Genomic DNA, 17,689 nt, shown 5'->3' with positions numbered 1-17,689 from the left:
ATTTTTTATTATTGAGCAACTGCAGAAAAAAGATAGTTATGAGTATCAAAGTGAAGGGATCAGATTGGAGAGAGTTCTCAAACTTTGAAATAAAAAAATGTAGCCTTTATTTATTACTGTTACATCGAAAGTCTTTCTCTACTGTAGACCCCCCCCACACACACACACACCACACAAACACACATGCACACACACTTTAGAATGCTTTTCCTAGCTTGCTAACTGTTGAGGCACTAACTAGTGGTCAGTTACCATCAGTAGATAGTGGCCAAATAAGTCATTTTAATAAGTTATCAGACACTGGCTAGTGATAAGTCATGTTAGTTAGCTAACAGACACAGGTTAGGGGTCACTGTTACCATAGTGGTCACACAAGTCATGTTGATAAGCTAAGATACACTATCTAGTGGTCAGTTACCACTTAGTGGCCAATCATGCAATGCTGAACTTCAGTTACACTGGCTAGTGGTTAGTGGACAGTCTGACAGTTGACTATCTTTAGTAACACTGGTCAGTAGATAATAGTCCAGACCTACTATGAGAGACTATTTAGTTACATTGGTCAGTAGATTATAATTGTCCAGATATACCATGTTGGGTGATATAGATAAAGAGTATTTATATATTCTAGTATTGATTATACCCCATATTCTTGCATATCAATAACATAATGTGTTCTTCAATACCCAGGAGCAAACAATCTTCTTACTCTTTATAATTATTACTCATTCCTTGATATCTGATCACTGTTACATACTGTCATCATATATTTAAAACTTTGTGGCCCAGCAATTTGTCAAAAAAGATCCTCGCCTTTTGCTTCAATTTGTTTTGCAATATATCTTTGCTTGATTCGGAATTGAGATCTATGATCTAATTAATTGGCATTATTTATTTGATTGTGTTATATTGATTTGGAATGTTAACGGAGACAGCAACCCAAACTAATCCAGTTAAGGTAAGAGATTACGCAATATTGAAAATTAAACCAAACAGTTCTACAAGATTTTTAAAGCTGTTGAAAGTCTGTTTTTTGGGGGGGTTTTTTTATGACAAAGATGAAAGAGCTGAAAATTTGACCTGATTTATAATTTGATTGCAGAAAAAAATCTCCTGGTTGATGGCTTTAAAACAAATTTGTGGTAGAAATGTCTGTTTCTTTAGTAACTTTAGAATAAAAAAAAGTGTGAGTTTAAAAGAGATTTCTTCTTTGACAGCTTACTATATGGTATGGGTTTTGCTCATGGTTGAAGGCTGTACTGTGACAAAGTTGTTTACATCCATGTCATTTGATATCTGGTGGATTATATTTGTCTCATGAATGCTTGTTTGAATTCACAGATTATTTCTATTTTTCTTTGGATAAATGAGAAGTTTATAATGACTTATTATTAAATAATCAAACATGTATAGACATTAAACGTTATCAAAACTTTTAGTACAAATGTTATACAAGTTATTCAACATATCATCTGCATATGTATGGGTTATATAAGATGAGCTTCACAATCATTAACAGTGACCTTCTACATTATGAATTCTATATATATGTTAAAATTGAAGTAATTGTAAAGAAAGTTAAACATAATACCTGTAATATAAATTAAATGCACTTTTTGAAGATTTTAAATCGAGCATTGGGACAGAATAATAATTTAAAGTCCTGTGAAAGGTGATAAATATGACAGTTGTTAAATTGTAGGGGTGCTTTTGTATTCTTTAAATGGGAATAGCTTAAATACATGTATTTGCAGTTGGATTTAAATAAACATGTTTATACCAAGACTTGTGATTCTTAAATTTGTAAATACATGCAGACCTTTACCCAATTCCCTAAATACATTATACACTTACTGCCAAGGTTTTTGACTAGGACAAGTTTTTTGGGATATGAATCCTCTCCGTTTATAATTTTAATGTTTAAATATAAGAAGTAAAAACGAGGTAGAATAACTTAAATTACTAACTAATAAATAACGTGAATTAACTTCTATTATAAAAGATAAAAGTATATGGCTTCAGCTGTCTACTACAGCAGACTTAAACAAATAGGACTTTTAACTGAGTAAACATAATGCTTGACTATCCCTCCGTCTCAATGTTTCTAATGCACAAAGTTTATGTTGCAATCAGTAGTTAATTTACTCATAAGTTTTCCTCCACTTAAATCTTGTTTATAAAACTCAATCTTTACATAAAAACCTACTATAATGAAGATGCTTTCAGTTTAATTCCTAGAATTTCTGACACCATTAAGTTCTAACGAGTAATGAGGTTTTTTATGTAATGGCCAATTTCCTTTTAGGAAGGTGTTAAGGGTATTGTTTAAAATGTTACTTCCTAATTAATCTAATGATTTGATGTTTTTCTGTCGTGACCTCAATTTTATTACTTCCTTCTTTTTCTGAACTATTTTTAGTTTTGAGGACATTTTTTACATAAATATTTTACATATTAAATGGATTTACTTGACTTTAGCTGGTTTTCTTGACATTCCAAGTTACAGAATTATTAAGAGGGGAATCTTAGTGGTATTTAACTGGCAGTTTGTAATTTGAAATGTATTCTGGTGTAAATATCACTTCAATTTGAAGTGACAGCTTGGAACATTTGAATTTTTAAGTTAGTGAGTCAGTGATTATGTTGGAGTGCGATCAGATTATATTCCATGCAGATACTTTTTTACAGTATCCAGTTATTCCTGCACATTATCAGGTAATCCTAAACATAGGAGTATTCTAAGTTTTAACGAAAATAATAAGTAATAAAAAAGGCTCTCATCATAATAGAATTATTTGAAAATCTGTTATGATGGAGCTTAGCTCTGCATACAGTTGGTAAAATGTAGCTAACAAAAGTTATTGCATGTAGCTCCAAGGTTGAGCATCATTTGCTATAATTGTGTTGCTTGATGGAGATGCTCAGTGCCGACACATTATCTTGCTTTTTCATCGTAGTATGTATCACACCTTTTCAATCTTCAATCTCCTTGTTTGATACAATTAATCATTACTTAAACAGAAATTTTTTCTACAGGACATGAAATTATGTTCCTGCTAATTCGATATTTGAATCTGATTGATTTCAGGGTTTCATCATACAAGAACAAACACAAACTTTGCCATTTCTGCTTCAATTATTTGGAGAACAAAGACAACATATCTTCTTTGGAAGCTTGACACATTTTATTTTACTAAGTCAAATGGTCATCCAACTCTTGACAGGGTTTTAGTATACTTCTCTTCGCCCTATAGAATGGTCATTAATTGTCCAATTACTAACTCTGTTGATTCCATTCCATCCATCTCCATAATGCTTCTTACACAAGCTGTTGCAGATTTCATCAAATAATAGAAAAGAATAAGAAGTTTAAATAGGAGTAAATGACCATTTCTATTGAATAATGGGGATAGAATAATGGTGAATATTGTGGAATAAAATGTCCTCATTTAGTGCGTTACAAAGAGGTAATAAAAGGTTAAAGCAATTATGTGATGAAATCAAATTGTTTTCTAGAATTACCCATCAGCCTAATAACTTAATTGTTTCGTAGAATTCGGTGGAGAAAGTTATGGTATTCGTTATAGATTGATCGGAATTAGATAAATATATTACATTGTTGTAAATGATATGGATTATGTATAGAGATGTTTACATTACCGCTTGTTTTCCAAATTTAATTGAAAGGTTTATATTGGATTTGAAAATAAAATTGATTTAAATCAGAGAAACAGATGAGTTCAAGTGTTTAATATCGCATCAAGAAACGAATTTAGATTATTTCAAATATCACCTATTAAGTTTGAAATGTGAAATGGAAATTTTGATGTAACATATATGTTTTCCTTGTATTTGTTTATGAACAAAAGCATTATAACTTGTAAGTAAGATTACTTGTCCCATCCCTCTCGTGGACTTTTTGGCTGATTAAGTAAGATTACTTGTCCCATCCCTCTCGTGGACTTTTTGGCTGATTTAAAGTAAGATTACTTGTCCCATCCCTCTCGTGGACTTTTTGGCTGATTAAGTAAGATTACTTGTCCCATCCCTCTCGTGGACTTTTTGGCTGATTTAAAGTAAGATTACTTGTCCCATCCCTCTCGTGGACTTTTTGGCTGATTAAGTAAGATTACTTGTCCCATCCCTCTCGTGGACTTTTTGGCTGATTAAGTAAGATTACTTGTCCCATCCCTCTCATGGACTTTTTGGCTGATTTAAAGTAAGATTACTTGTCCCATCCCTCTCGTGGACTTTTTGGCTGATTGCATCAAGTGCATTTCAGCTTAGAATATAGTGTATGATTGGCACTGAAAATGAATAAATTGTTCAATCTAAATTTAAGTCACTGTAGAATGTTTCTATATTAAATTGACTTAGTGTACTTTATGGAGAATTTTAGAAATCTCCCATTGTATTACGCTGTTTGTCAAAGCAGGTTTTTGTTTCTTGCCATGCACCATTGTTTCCTATAGTGATATGCTGTGTATCAGATTGCCTATCATTCGAACCACTGTTGTTTCCTATAGTGATATGCTGTGTATCAGATTGCCTATCATTCGAACCACTGTTGTTTCCTATAGTGATATGCTGTGTATCAGATTGCTTGAACCACTGTAGTTTAGTTATGATATCCAGTGATGGAATCATTAAGTTTTCATAATGTAGTCTGATTGACTTTCTCTCATGTTTCATTTGTTAATTGAACGATAAGGTTATAATAGAATTTAATTAACAAGCATAGAATATCCTGATCAAATTGAAGTTTTCATTGTTTTGACAGATCAATGCTGTGCAGGTAGCCACATCTCTAATATCTATATTAAATGTTTCTGTAACCATTAACCAATCAATACTTAAAAAAAAAAAGAATAGCATTCTTTGTTGATGTATAAATTGAATTAGATGTTTAGATTACTTACACCTTTATAATAAGCTGTTACTGAACCATATGGTCCTCCACATAACATATGTTACCTTATAGAAACATGCATAGTAATGAAGGGCTTAATCATTAATCAGGCATGACCAGTTTTTTTGCCTGGTTGACTGCATTTTTTGTCCATTATTTTGAAATGGCCATGGATCAACAGGCCGGGTCCAATCTACTTGCACAGCAGTATAACAGTACCATGATGTATATAATACTACCTAAGGTATAGTCCATTTGTTAATTCCAGTCCAGATGACATTTACCACTGGCTTGGAATTATACATGTAGTTGTAAATGGTGCAGAACATTTATTCTGAGAATTAACTGTCAAAAACTTAATTTAAAAACCTTTTTTACAGGATTTCATATCTTCCATCATTGTGTTAGTTTCAAATTGTTGAACCTTACTTACTCAATTACATTCATAGGAAAACTTTAGCTTCATGAGGAATAAAAGTTTGGAGTAAACAAGAAATTTTGAGAGAGAGAAAATATTGAAGATGAATTATTGCACAATTCTTTAAGTCTAAAGTTTGACAAAAGAGAAAAGACAAAATAAAGAAATTGGTCAGAATCATAACAGGGTATAAAATACACCAGAGGAGTAATAGACTTAATAAATCTCTATGTGATGGACCTTCAGATTTAGTAGGTTCATTACTCCTCATGGTGGTTAGCTTACTGAGGTTTAACGTTACAAAATTGAGTTTTCATATCTCTTGTTTATTTTTATTGTTCTTGTGTTTAATCTCATATTTGTTTTCTTCTTCAGGAAATGAAAGTAAATTGGGCCACATCACCTAGTAGTGCACCAAAACAAGACACAAGTAGTAAGTAGATTGATACCACAAAAACTGACTTGTTCAGGAGGCCATCACAATGGTTAACTGTATTGGTGGGTAGTCACTATTATTGCACTCTAAGCAGCAAGCATTTATTTAAACTGTAAACTCAACATCAACACATATCTACCATGTACCATCAGACCAACATTATTGTTTTTAATCAACAAACGATGAATTTAAAAAAAAAGATGGTTATCTCGTTTTTAAAAGGGTCATCAAATGAATCAGTTTTGTATTTGGATTATTCTTGAATAAGTATATGCTGTGTTGTTGTATTGTGTTTCTCATTCCTTGGAGTCAACTATATTTGTGGCATAATAACTTTGGAGGCATAGAAAATAAAAAAACACAATGAAACAAATGTTTTTCTTGCGTTCTCTCTTTGTTTTGATGCGGCTCATTTACACCAACTATTGAGGTCAAAGCATCGAAATCACATGATTTATTTCACATGTGACATTACCGATTCTGATTAGACCGGAAAATAATGGTAAATCATTGCTACTAATGTAATAATAAAATTTAATTAATTAACTGTGTTTATAAATGTAATTGTTAATGAATATTTATTATCAAAAAGTCTGCTTTTGGACAATCAGAATACAAAAATAATGACACAGACCTGAAAACAATAAATATAACCTGTACTGAAACATGAATCATTTGATCTTACAATGGCTTAAAGTTTTCAGTGTGGGAGACAAAGACTAATTTTTCATGATGAAAGTTAAAACCAGTATGAATCAAACTGTCTAGCTTCATTAGCACTTATTTTGACCATATTTTTTGAAGCCTGAGTTGAGAATGACAGCTGTATTGTTGCTCTAATGGTTGTAGATAGTAATTATATGTCCGCTTGTAGACCAGACTTGATTGGATGGTATGCTCCTCAATCAAGCTTAATTCTCTGTTAATCAACAAAAATCTCTTGTTATTAAAAACATAATGAATCAGGATAGATGAGATTTAGATGTGTATATTAGGAGAGGTCCATACAGGACAGTATATAGTCTTATTTTCATCAATTCCTTATATTTTCTTTACTATTCTCATTTTTTTGGCTCTTTAAGGTAAATTAATGAGAAAAAAATGGCTAATGAGATTGAAAATTAAAGAAACTTCCTTAAACGTTAAGCCATAGATCTGCACTGTGATCATGTATTTGGGGGTAACATCTGTTCATACAGAAGTATTTATTAAGATCCTGACATGTTGCATAAACAGGAAGTCAGTAATGGACGATTCTGTTTTGTCCGCAAGCACTAATGAACATGCTGTCATCAAGAAAAATCATCAACTATATTTTTGTCATGTGATCTCGTCTTTAATATATTTGTTTATTATGAAGCCCGATCAAGTTTCTTTTGTTGAATAATCAGGAGACAAAATCCTTGATATTTGCTGTTTAAAACAAAAAAATATAATGTAGTAACTTTAAGGATTAGAATTTGTAGGAAACCATTTAAAGATATAGCACTGTATTGAATTGAACTTTTCTGACTATAAGTTTTACAGTGTACCATTTAAAGTTTATCTTGGTTTTTTTCTATTTCCATGTGGGTCTTTGATCCATGTTGATATCCATTAGGAATAAACACATGGGACATTAAAGCAGAAAAATCACATTAGTTTTTAAATTGCCATTAAAAAAATCTATTAAAAATTCAGACAAATATCAATATTAAAAATATATAAAAACATTAATAAAATACATAAAAACATTAATAAAATACATAAAAAGAACAATAGAAATGACAAAAACTAAAACATTTAAATGTTTGTAGAAATGCCATAATGCATGTTAAAACAAACAATGATTGTTTACTTTCAGAGCATTACCATATATTTGTTGGTGATTTGAGTATGGATATGGAACAGCAACAGTTAAAAGAAGCATTTCAACCATTTGGTGAAATTTCGTAAGTATACAATAGAGCCTACATTCACTCTTCATCCTTCTGTTTCTTTGTTGAATTACCCATAATGCCTTGTTAAAGGAGTGGATCTTTAATGTTTAAGGACTGTTAGTATAATTAACCGCTCTCTTGTTGACATACTGGTCCACTTTTCAGACTGTGATTTTGAGATATTTGGTTTGTATTTTTGGGCTATGTGAATCTTTTTGTTGGATCTCAGAGAATTTTTATCACAAGTATTTGGCCATCCAGTGCTGACATACTGTACGGTCTCATCTGACTCACCTCATTTTCAGGAATCATTGATAATAATAAGTTTAAGTGATTCTTTAGTAAAACCTTCATCTTAAAGACTTTCAACATAAGTTCAATCATTAGGATAGCAGGCACGACATTTCAGTGTGTGCACTCTTGTTAAATCCTGTTTACGTCATGTTCACATGACAAATATGTAGTGATCTCTTGTTCTTCATAGAAGTCAGTTGTTTTAATACATCACCTAAGGAAGCTCGGTGTATTTCTTTTTTTGAGCTGAGAAGTTGCAGAATCTTTTAGTTATCTGCTCAGTGCACTGGTGATGAACTCTTAGTACTGAACAAACGATTTATGAAAGGCTGTAGATTAAAAATATATAAGATGTTTATTGGAATAAATTAACCTTGAACAGATGAAATATCTTTTTAGATTGACATTTTTAAAATAATTTGAATTCGTAAAAATAGTATTTTAAAACCGCAAACTTGGTAATAAGTTCATTATAAATGGTAACATTTGATTCAGAGACTAATGTTACTAATCTGAATATTATACTATATAAAGTTGCATGTTCTCAGATAAGAATTTTAACGTGTATAGATATTTTGGTTTCGATAAGCTATTATAATGGTACATTAAGTTTTTACAATCAATACTGATTATTTTGCAAATGTTTTGACATTAACCGGATCAGATTTATAGAAGTGGAAATTACATTGTTTTCAATGGAAATGATATTCTTTATTAAAAAGCGATTCTCGTTTAAAAGCTATATATTGATTCTTATCTTTAATTCGCTTTAATAAAACTCATCAACAAAACAATTTCTGAAAAGAAAAACGTGAAATTGCTAGAGTTTGCCATTGGTATTTTAATCAAAGAAGTTGTAATTTGATTAGACATGATTGTGTCCGACCGGACTTAGGTCACATAGACAGACATAACATCGAGGTATAATCCAGGATTTTATGTCTCTTCGTTCTTAGGCAAGTCACAACATTCCATAGGAACTCATTTCAAGAACAAAGAAAATGTTATATAAAAAGTCTGCACTAATAATTGGAATGGTTTCGTAGATAAAATAGCCTCTAATCAAAGGCTTGGATAATCCCTGTAAAAAGTATATAAAAAGTCTGTTACACAATGATTTAAGTGCTTTCAGTGATGAAATAATCCAGTTTGGAAAGGCTTACAATATCAATGGGGCAGTTCCTTTAAAATATTAAAATGAGAAAATTTTTAACCCAAAAAAATACAATAACCATCCTGCTATAAATTTAACATAAAAAAAACCCAAGATATCTATAATACTAAAATAACGAGGTCCAATTTGTCAGCCGTAAAAACAACAAATCAAAGAATTCAACTTCATATATAGCTAATATAGGACAATGGTGTAGATTAAAAATTACACCACTCCAGACCCTTTTGTTTTCCACATAATTAATATTGCCAATAATTAACAAGTTCCGGGTCGAATCCGATACCGATACCAATAGTATATTCACCTGTTACCTATTACCTTATTTGTACGTTCTGCATCTGACAGGCGCACCACCAAACGGTTATTAGGATTTTTCTATATACACAGGTCATAATCACATGGTTGACACTACTAAATTCAATCATTGTCAAATTGTTCCCTATTGTAGTATTTTAATCAGTAAAACTTTCTAAGATTACAATAGGAATACTAAAAATCTGGACTTAAAATAAGGCGTATAGGTACAGTTTTCAATTTGTTAACGGGCATGACGTAAAACAGCGAATCAAAGAATTCAACTTTATTCATAACTAATATAGGACAATGCTGTTGATTAAAAAATACTCCATTCCAGGACCTTTTGTTTTCCAAATAATTAATATTACCAATAATTGATAAGTTCCAGGTCGATGGGTTCAAACAGAAAAAAATGAAAGCAGAGAAAACTGTGTATCTTTTAATCGGCATGACTTTATCAGATGACAATACCAATACTAAAATAAGGCTTACGCATAGTTATATACTTTAATTCAGTCACGGACCCGCGATATCACAGGTGTGTTCTATTACTCTTTAAATTCACACAGTTGTTATTCCTAGAAGATACCATAGATGACTTGAATAATCATGGTGCATTTCAAGATATTTTATCCTCACACTAAGTAATGTAGTTGTTTTAAAATAGAACCTTTGCTCTAAAACAACAATGGTTCACAGTTGATAATTTGTTCCTCACAAACTACCAACCCCCATTTTTCAACACAATGTGATTAACTTTACTCATAAATGCTTTAATTCACGATTTGAGTAATACAACAAGTAAGTGATATGACCCTGCTAATTTGATTGCTATGAGACAACCCTTATATTTGAAAACCCTATCATAGTTCTAATCTATGAACTGATTGAGTAAATTTGAAATAAAAAAAATAATTGTTAAGACCAGAGGCAATAATTTGAGCCAAACTTGTTATAAATTAATAATGTCATTCCATTTGTTGAATTACGTCATTTGGGCTCGGGTTTTTCTCTTACTATTAAGCATAAACGAATAAGATTGAGAAAACTGGCAATTTCCTTGTATGTGATTAGTTTAACAAATTAATCATATCATAGGGCATTTTTTTTTTTTAATTTATAGCAATTTTTAGTTAGGATAAAATCTTGCATTTGTAATAATGATGCATTTTTAAAAATTGTACTCTTAGCTGGAGAATGAATTTGAAACAATTTAAAATATTTGTGTTGAACAGCTCAAGTATCATAAAGTTTAAGATGATCTAGCATGCTAAGATACATGATGAGAAATAAATTTATAATCAAGTAAATCTTGTATTAAATAATTACAATCTTGTTGACGGATTTGATTGTCGTTATAGCGTAATATCAGTTTTGTATTATTTTCTCCATTTCTTAATATTGCCTGATTCCATTATATTTCAATTTGTTATCTATTTGTGTTCATTAGAAAAGACGATCAGAGCCAGATTCGCTTGCGTTTTATCGTGAATGAGATCGATAAAGACATGTCTAGAATGGAAATGATACGATAATAAGTTAGTGTCATTCAAACCATCGTCTTGGTTAATGTACATGGAATACTTGTGTCAGATACAAAAATGTTTTCTTGTCACAAATTCTTATGGAAATGGTTAGGCCTGAAGGGAGTAACAGAATCTCTGGAGCAATACTGGACATTATTGTCCAAAGAAATTCCTAATCTACGGAGACTTGACGACTTAACTAGTTCATTCTTCACATTACGCTATAAAAGGTTTTGTAGCAATCGTAAAAGTAGCCATTATTTAATGAAAAAGTAAATCTCTCTTCTTTTCCATTATTCTCTGTCGAATGTTGAATAAAACATTTAATCCCAGGAGATTTCACTAGATTTTTTACTCTGAACCTTTTAATGTCTTTTGAACTGTTTTATCGTGATACCATTGTGAAGTAATAAACTCAATCAGCACTATTTTAAGCAATTTTTCCACATTTAAGATAAAAAAATATAAAAAAAAATCATTTTATGCCTTAAAAATACATTACATGTTATAAATCCTGTTGAGGGAATTTCTCAGGGTCATAAGTTTAGTCACCTTTTTCAGGCATTAAGAACTTCTTTTTTTTCCGGATTTTTTCATCACTTTGCATGAAATAAATGAAATATTTTGATTTACTGTAAAGAAGTACATTCTCAGAAGTTTTTAGACCTTTTAAGAGATGGGACATATTTGTTTTAAATAATTCTTTGAATACATCTATAAAACTATTGACATCATTTACAATTTAAAAGTGACAGTACATTTTTTTAAAGATTTATTTATTTTGAATATTTAATCCTTGTATTTTACAAGCTTAGAAGTAACTGTAAATTCTTCGCCATGACTTCAAAGGATGAATTGATCGCCATAGTTCCAATAGTTTAATTTATACGGAAATATTCACACGATGTTGTAAACCACTGACAGAATCCTTGAGCTTAAGGTTATTGAACACGAGGTTTATACACCATTGACTACAAAGATTTGAAAATAAATGTCATTATTTTATTATTCCACATATATACTGGTGAATAAATCTTCTCTTTTAAACCAGGCTACAAAAATCTACCTGAATGCGTCCATTAATAGAAGTTTATTGAAGGTAATGACTTCAAATGAACAAAACAAACACATAAAATTTCCTGTCATATCAAAAAGCCTGTGTGATAGATGTGAAGCTAATGTAGATGATTTCCCGTTATCAAAAGATTTGCCTATTGAAGACTTGTCCATGATATGCCATGATATGCCAGGACATGAACGTATCTTGTGGTAGAACTATGTTAATCACAATGATCAGGAAACATTGTAGAACATTGTACTCCTTCAACCACTCTTTAGTACTTCCTATATAAGATATAAGCCCATAATGGGCTTTGTGTCTGGCATATTGTCTTCAGCGCTTTAAGAGACAGTCTATTTCTGAAACTAATATTTTTATCATTTTGAATACTGTTACATATTATATATATATATAGCAATAGGAAACCCTATCCTATATAAAGTACAGAATACACATTAAGGTTGTTGGTACTAAGTATTACTTTATGATCTTAACTTTTATTGAACTTTTATGTACAGTTGTCCTTTAGATCTTGCCTTCTGTTCTTTTGTGTACACTTGTGCCAGATCTTGACTTCTGTTGTTCTTTTGTGTACACTTGTGTTGTTATTTTGACGTCTATTGCACTGTTTTGTACAGTTTTGTTGTGGTTTTGACCTCTATTGTTCTGTTTTGTAAATTTGTGTTGTTAGTTTGACCCCTATATGGTATTGTTTTAAGAATTGAGCTTTGACTTTGACTTCTAAAATATTTTATATCCTAGACAATTGTGTACAGCAATAATGTGATCTTGTCTTTATTATGTTTTATGTGGGGAAATAGTTTTTTTTTGGAAATTGACCCATAAAGCCACTGAATTTATTGGGAATTCTATCTGCTCATCAGCCAAGGTTCAGAAGATGTTTCATATGAAAGTAAAAAGTACTTTTTGCATATGACATCTTTCATCTATGATAATTAGAAGTCCTCACAATCAATTTGACTGTCATTTTTGCATTAATAAACACTGTTGTTGTAAATACCATGTATTTGGCCTGTTGGAGAATCATACATATTCAATTATTCTTTTGTGTCTTTGATATAGTAAACTACAGAGGAATATCTACATTGTGGTTTTTTTCCCAGAGTTGTGATAAATTCTAGACAATTGTTTTCTGTAGGTGTCTGACAACATTTAGATTTAATAAATAGTTATCAGCATATATTTTATATAATTCAGTATAGATCTATCGTTCATCAACATTAGGTCCCTAAAGACTTATTATATCTGACCAATCAAGCAAAAATCGCATGTTTGTGTTTATCCCATAAAATATTCAAAAGAAGTATGTAAATTTCTGCTTTTTATATGTCTGCCACAAGCATTGCCATTAACTCTTGAAAGGAAATTGTTTATTAAATGGGTCCTATGGGACTCCTGTTATAATATTTTCACTAGATTCAAATTTGGTTATACATAATTGATGATCAGACGAGCTTGTTTTGATATGTCAGAAAGAGTGTGATATGATACAACTCAGACGGACGATATGGTCATCTGGAAATATTCAACGTGGCATCACAGAGAAAGAGAGGCAAGATTCTAGACGGATTACAAACACTTCTGGCACCCATCATGTTACCATTGAAAAAATAAAGGTTATCCATGTAAACTGACAGTCTGACTGTTCTGTGAAAGTAATGTTGAAACATTTCAATAATAAAGGTTAAAGGGCACCTGGTGTTCATTGGAGATTATATTTAATGTTGATATAGTCCACCAAATGATTATGTGTCAAAGTTCGTCATCTAGACTGATACAGGGCTGTGGATATACAATTGATATTAGACCATATGTGCTATCAAAACATCGCTTAAATTAACCTAAGTGTGTTTTATTGTTTATTTTTTTTTCTATCTATTCTGGATAATCCATCACTGTGAAACAAGCATGTTTAATTGAAGACCCATTGGTGGCCTTTGGCTGTTATCTGCTCTTTGGTTGGATTGTTGTCTCTTTGACACATTCCCATTTCCATTCTCAATTTTATGTAACTAGCTAGAATCTCTGTCAGTGAATCATACCAATAAATCTATGTCAAAAACATTCATAATTACATTCATACTTATATGAATCTAGGAGTTAAAATTATATAATTGAATATGGTACAATGTTCTCATCTCTATCGGCCATCTTCTTTTCTTCAGCACTTTTATGATTTATATTGTAATTAATAATGACATATCTCGGTCTACTTTAATTGTCTGCATGTGTTGTCTATTGGTGATAAGTTTCTATGCATTTGATTGGTCAGAATAAAGGTTGGCCTAGAAAAAAACCTGTTATACCATCATTTGTATTCCCTGTAGATTGGGGATTTAATTCTTATTTCTGTAACGAATGAAGTACAACAAAAATGACAAAACAAGAAAACATATTATGACTTACCAAAAAAACACACAAAAAGTGTCAAAAAGAATTAAATTAACTATGAACTAAGAATTGCAGCAAAAATCAACCAATGAAAAAAGGCATACGACTAACCATTGAAAGCACATTATAAATTACCAAAGGATACAACATTTTATTACTTATACAAGAAAACCTAAAATGATCCATGGATAAAAACATACCAGGATTCGACAACAGCAACAAATTTCCACTTATAAATAAACACATTTTAGTTCAGTAATTGAGAATTTTAATTTAGTAACTGTCATTAACAATAGTTTAGTCCACTAGCTCCAGACTAAATCTTTTTGTTTCAAGGATAGCCGTCACTATTTGAGAACCATCTACACAGTAGAACTTGATTTATTGTAACCAAACTCTTTAATCCTGCTTGTGTCCAGATATATTTTTACTAATATCTGATTTTTCTTGCTTAATTATGCCAAGATTGGAAGGTAAAGAAATGATCCGAGTGGTAAGAAAGATTTTTTTTTGCATAAATCATTGTCAAATATTGGCAGAGATGGTTTATAGAGTTATTTCTTGTATTGAGCTAAACTATTTTATGCGAGTATTGTATAATAAAGCCAGTCTGAATCATCTAGGATTAGAAATTTATATTCCTTGCTACATTATAGTACAAAGGCCACGACATTCACAGAGCTACGAACTTAAATCATATCCTATTTGGATCAAAATGTATGGAATATTCACATGACGGCCATTTTTTGTGCAATTAAATTAAATCTACAAGACTGGTGCTTGACAGCAGGAGACATATTTGTTTGTTTGTGAGGAAGTTTTTTGATAGGACGGCCTGTCGTAACAATCAAAAGCATCATGTATTAAGTAAACTCAATACGGCTCACTGATCAAAAATGAATCTTTTAAATCTTTGTCAGAAGTATTCAATCAGTGCTTGTAGAAATGGGATAAAACATGTGATTCAAACTTGTTTTATGTTTGCATTATTGAAATTGAAAAGTGTTCATTCATTTCTATTGAATTATCAATCATTGTAATGGAAAATTTAATATATATATTTAGATGTTGGTTCGATTGAAAATCGTGTCGGAGCTTTTGTATTTTCCAACCAAATATAAACATTTAAAATGTATATAATTAATTCTGCTAGAGTAGGTATTTTTGAGGTGTGAATTATTTAAAATTCAATTAAATTATAAAAAGGAATCCCTCCTTGAAAATGATAAAAGTTGAAATTGAATCAATAATTATTTAACATCGGTTGTCACAAAGAATTACAAAAACATCTTGTTGACAAAAGGAACCCCTGGTGAAAAGGGTCCTTATGCTATCATATATATATGTGTATAGATTTTAATACAAATAGTGTGAAGTCTATTTCACAAACAGAAACAATAAATCAAGGGCTTATAGAATTATCATCTAAAGCCAATTATAAAAAGATAAATGTTAACCATTGGGCAGTATTCCCACTCAGTAAGACCATTGCACAAAAGACCATTGTGCAGTACTCCCATTCAGACCATGGCACAGTACTTCTGTTCAGTAAGACCATGGTTCAGTACTTCTGTTCAGTAAGACCATGGATCAGTACTTCTGTTCAGTAAGACCATGGATCAGTACTTCTGTTCAGTAAGACCATGGATCAGTACTTCTGTTCAGTAAGACCATGGATCAGTACTTCAGGTCAGTAATACTATGGAGCAGAAATCCCTTGTAGAAGGAGTATGTTGCAGTACTTCCATTCAGTAAGACCATGAAAGAAACAATCTTTTCACAGTATAAAGATATAAGAAGATGTGGCAGGAGTGCCAATGAGACAAATCTCCATCCAAGTCACAATTTGTTAAAGTAAACCATTATAGGTCAAAGAACGGTCTTCAACACTGAGCCTTAGCTTACACCAAACAGCAAGCTTTACCAGGGGAAAGGGCCATCTTCTTATGGTATGGTCTGTTTGATAAAAGAAACAATCTTGTTATGGTGTGGTCTATCCAATGATGAAAGAAACCATCTAATAAAGGATTGGTTTAATAAAGAAAAGTACCATTTTATTTAGTGCAATCTAATCAGAATCTGTTATAGCTTCCTGCTTGGTCAAAGAGAACTTAAAAATAATGTGAAGAAAATAAAGATCTGCATACATAGTTGTGTGTTTTAATAGGTGATTGTGTAGACATAGTTGTTTGATGATGGAATTTGAAATGCAATATAAATGCAAGTGACATTTGAATAGTTGTGCTCTATTGACATTTTATGGATTTGAAATGGAAGTTTTTGCATGATGAAAGACCTATAGGCAATATAAATTAAACAAAGATCAAAATAAATTTTATATGCAATGTAAATTTAACAAAGAAATATAAAATGCAGTTGTCGATCACCTTCTGATTAATTGATGAAATGCACACATCTGCAACAGAACACATTTCTTCTATATAAATAATTGTGGAGTATTAGAATAAAATGTTTTGAACTTTCGCTTGATTATAGAGAAAAAGGTAGATATTTTTCATCAATCACTGTGGAATTGTAATAATTTTTGATTATATACAAGAAGAATCTGTTAAATTGATTTGCAATTTTAGGGTCAGAACTTTTTTTTTTTATATCTTGATCAGTTCTACACAAAAGAATGCATCAAGCTAAACAAGGGTCGGCTGTTTCAAGAAAAGTCAATTCTCCAAGCAGGGACTTGAAAATAATGAGGAGAACTTCTCGTTTTCTGCCTCTGGGACCTTTTCTGATGTTGTATTTCATTGCCTTTAAAAGGCAAATACATTTTTCTAAGGCTAATACAATTTCTCACTAAAATGCTGTTTCATGAGCTTCAAAAGTATCAGTTTTTCTTAAACTGAAACATTTTTGTTGACAATATTTTCAAATGATTGAGAATGAAAAAGGTAAATGTGTAATACTAGTCTTTGATCTGAGTTTATAGAGTGCCTAGACTTTGATCTGAGTCTATAAAGTGCTAATCCATGAATTACACATCAAACATTCAATTAAACAAACGTCTGAAGCTTTACTTTCAAGAAAGGAAACTTAAGATTAGAAGAAGAAAAAAAAAGTCTTTTATTGACAATTGACAACAACTGACAATCAACATCAGTAAAAGTCTAATATTCCTCAATATTTGTGATTAAATTTAAAAAACTAATTAGAACAATGGAAAAAAAATGAGATAAAGTTAAAGGATGAATTAAAGACTTCACAGGTCAATAATGCTTTATTGTTAGTA

General features: G+C 31.0%; 1 protein-coding gene across 28 annotated transcripts in view; it reads left to right on the top strand.

Annotated features, from left to right (window-relative positions):
• The window catches only part of LOC139521109 (nucleolysin TIAR-like), a 93,068-nt gene that overhangs the window by 51,683 nt on the left and 23,696 nt on the right, over window positions 1-17,689 (top strand). For 22 of the 28 annotated variants that reach the window (XR_011663996.1, XR_011663995.1, XR_011663997.1 and 19 more), the window contains 2 exons: window positions 5,703-5,760; window positions 7,607-7,694. Coding sequence is in view for 18 of the 28 variants with exons in the window: in XM_071314395.1 (XP_071170496.1) it covers window positions 5,703-5,760; window positions 7,607-7,694 (146 nt within the window). In the remaining 10 variants the exon portion in view is untranslated. Of the gene's footprint in view, window positions 1-2,406; window positions 2,716-5,019; window positions 5,154-5,702; window positions 5,761-7,606; window positions 7,695-17,689 lie in introns of those variants that run through there. The other 6 variants (XM_071314408.1, XM_071314407.1, XR_011664004.1 and 3 more) reach the window with 5 other exon arrangements.

The sequence above is a fragment of the Mytilus edulis genome, chromosome 4, assembly GCF_963676685.1.
Source record: "Mytilus edulis chromosome 4, xbMytEdul2.2, whole genome shotgun sequence".
NCBI lineage: Eukaryota > Metazoa > Mollusca > Bivalvia > Mytilida > Mytilidae > Mytilus > Mytilus edulis.
This window is presented reverse-complemented; position numbering and strand designations above follow the sequence as displayed.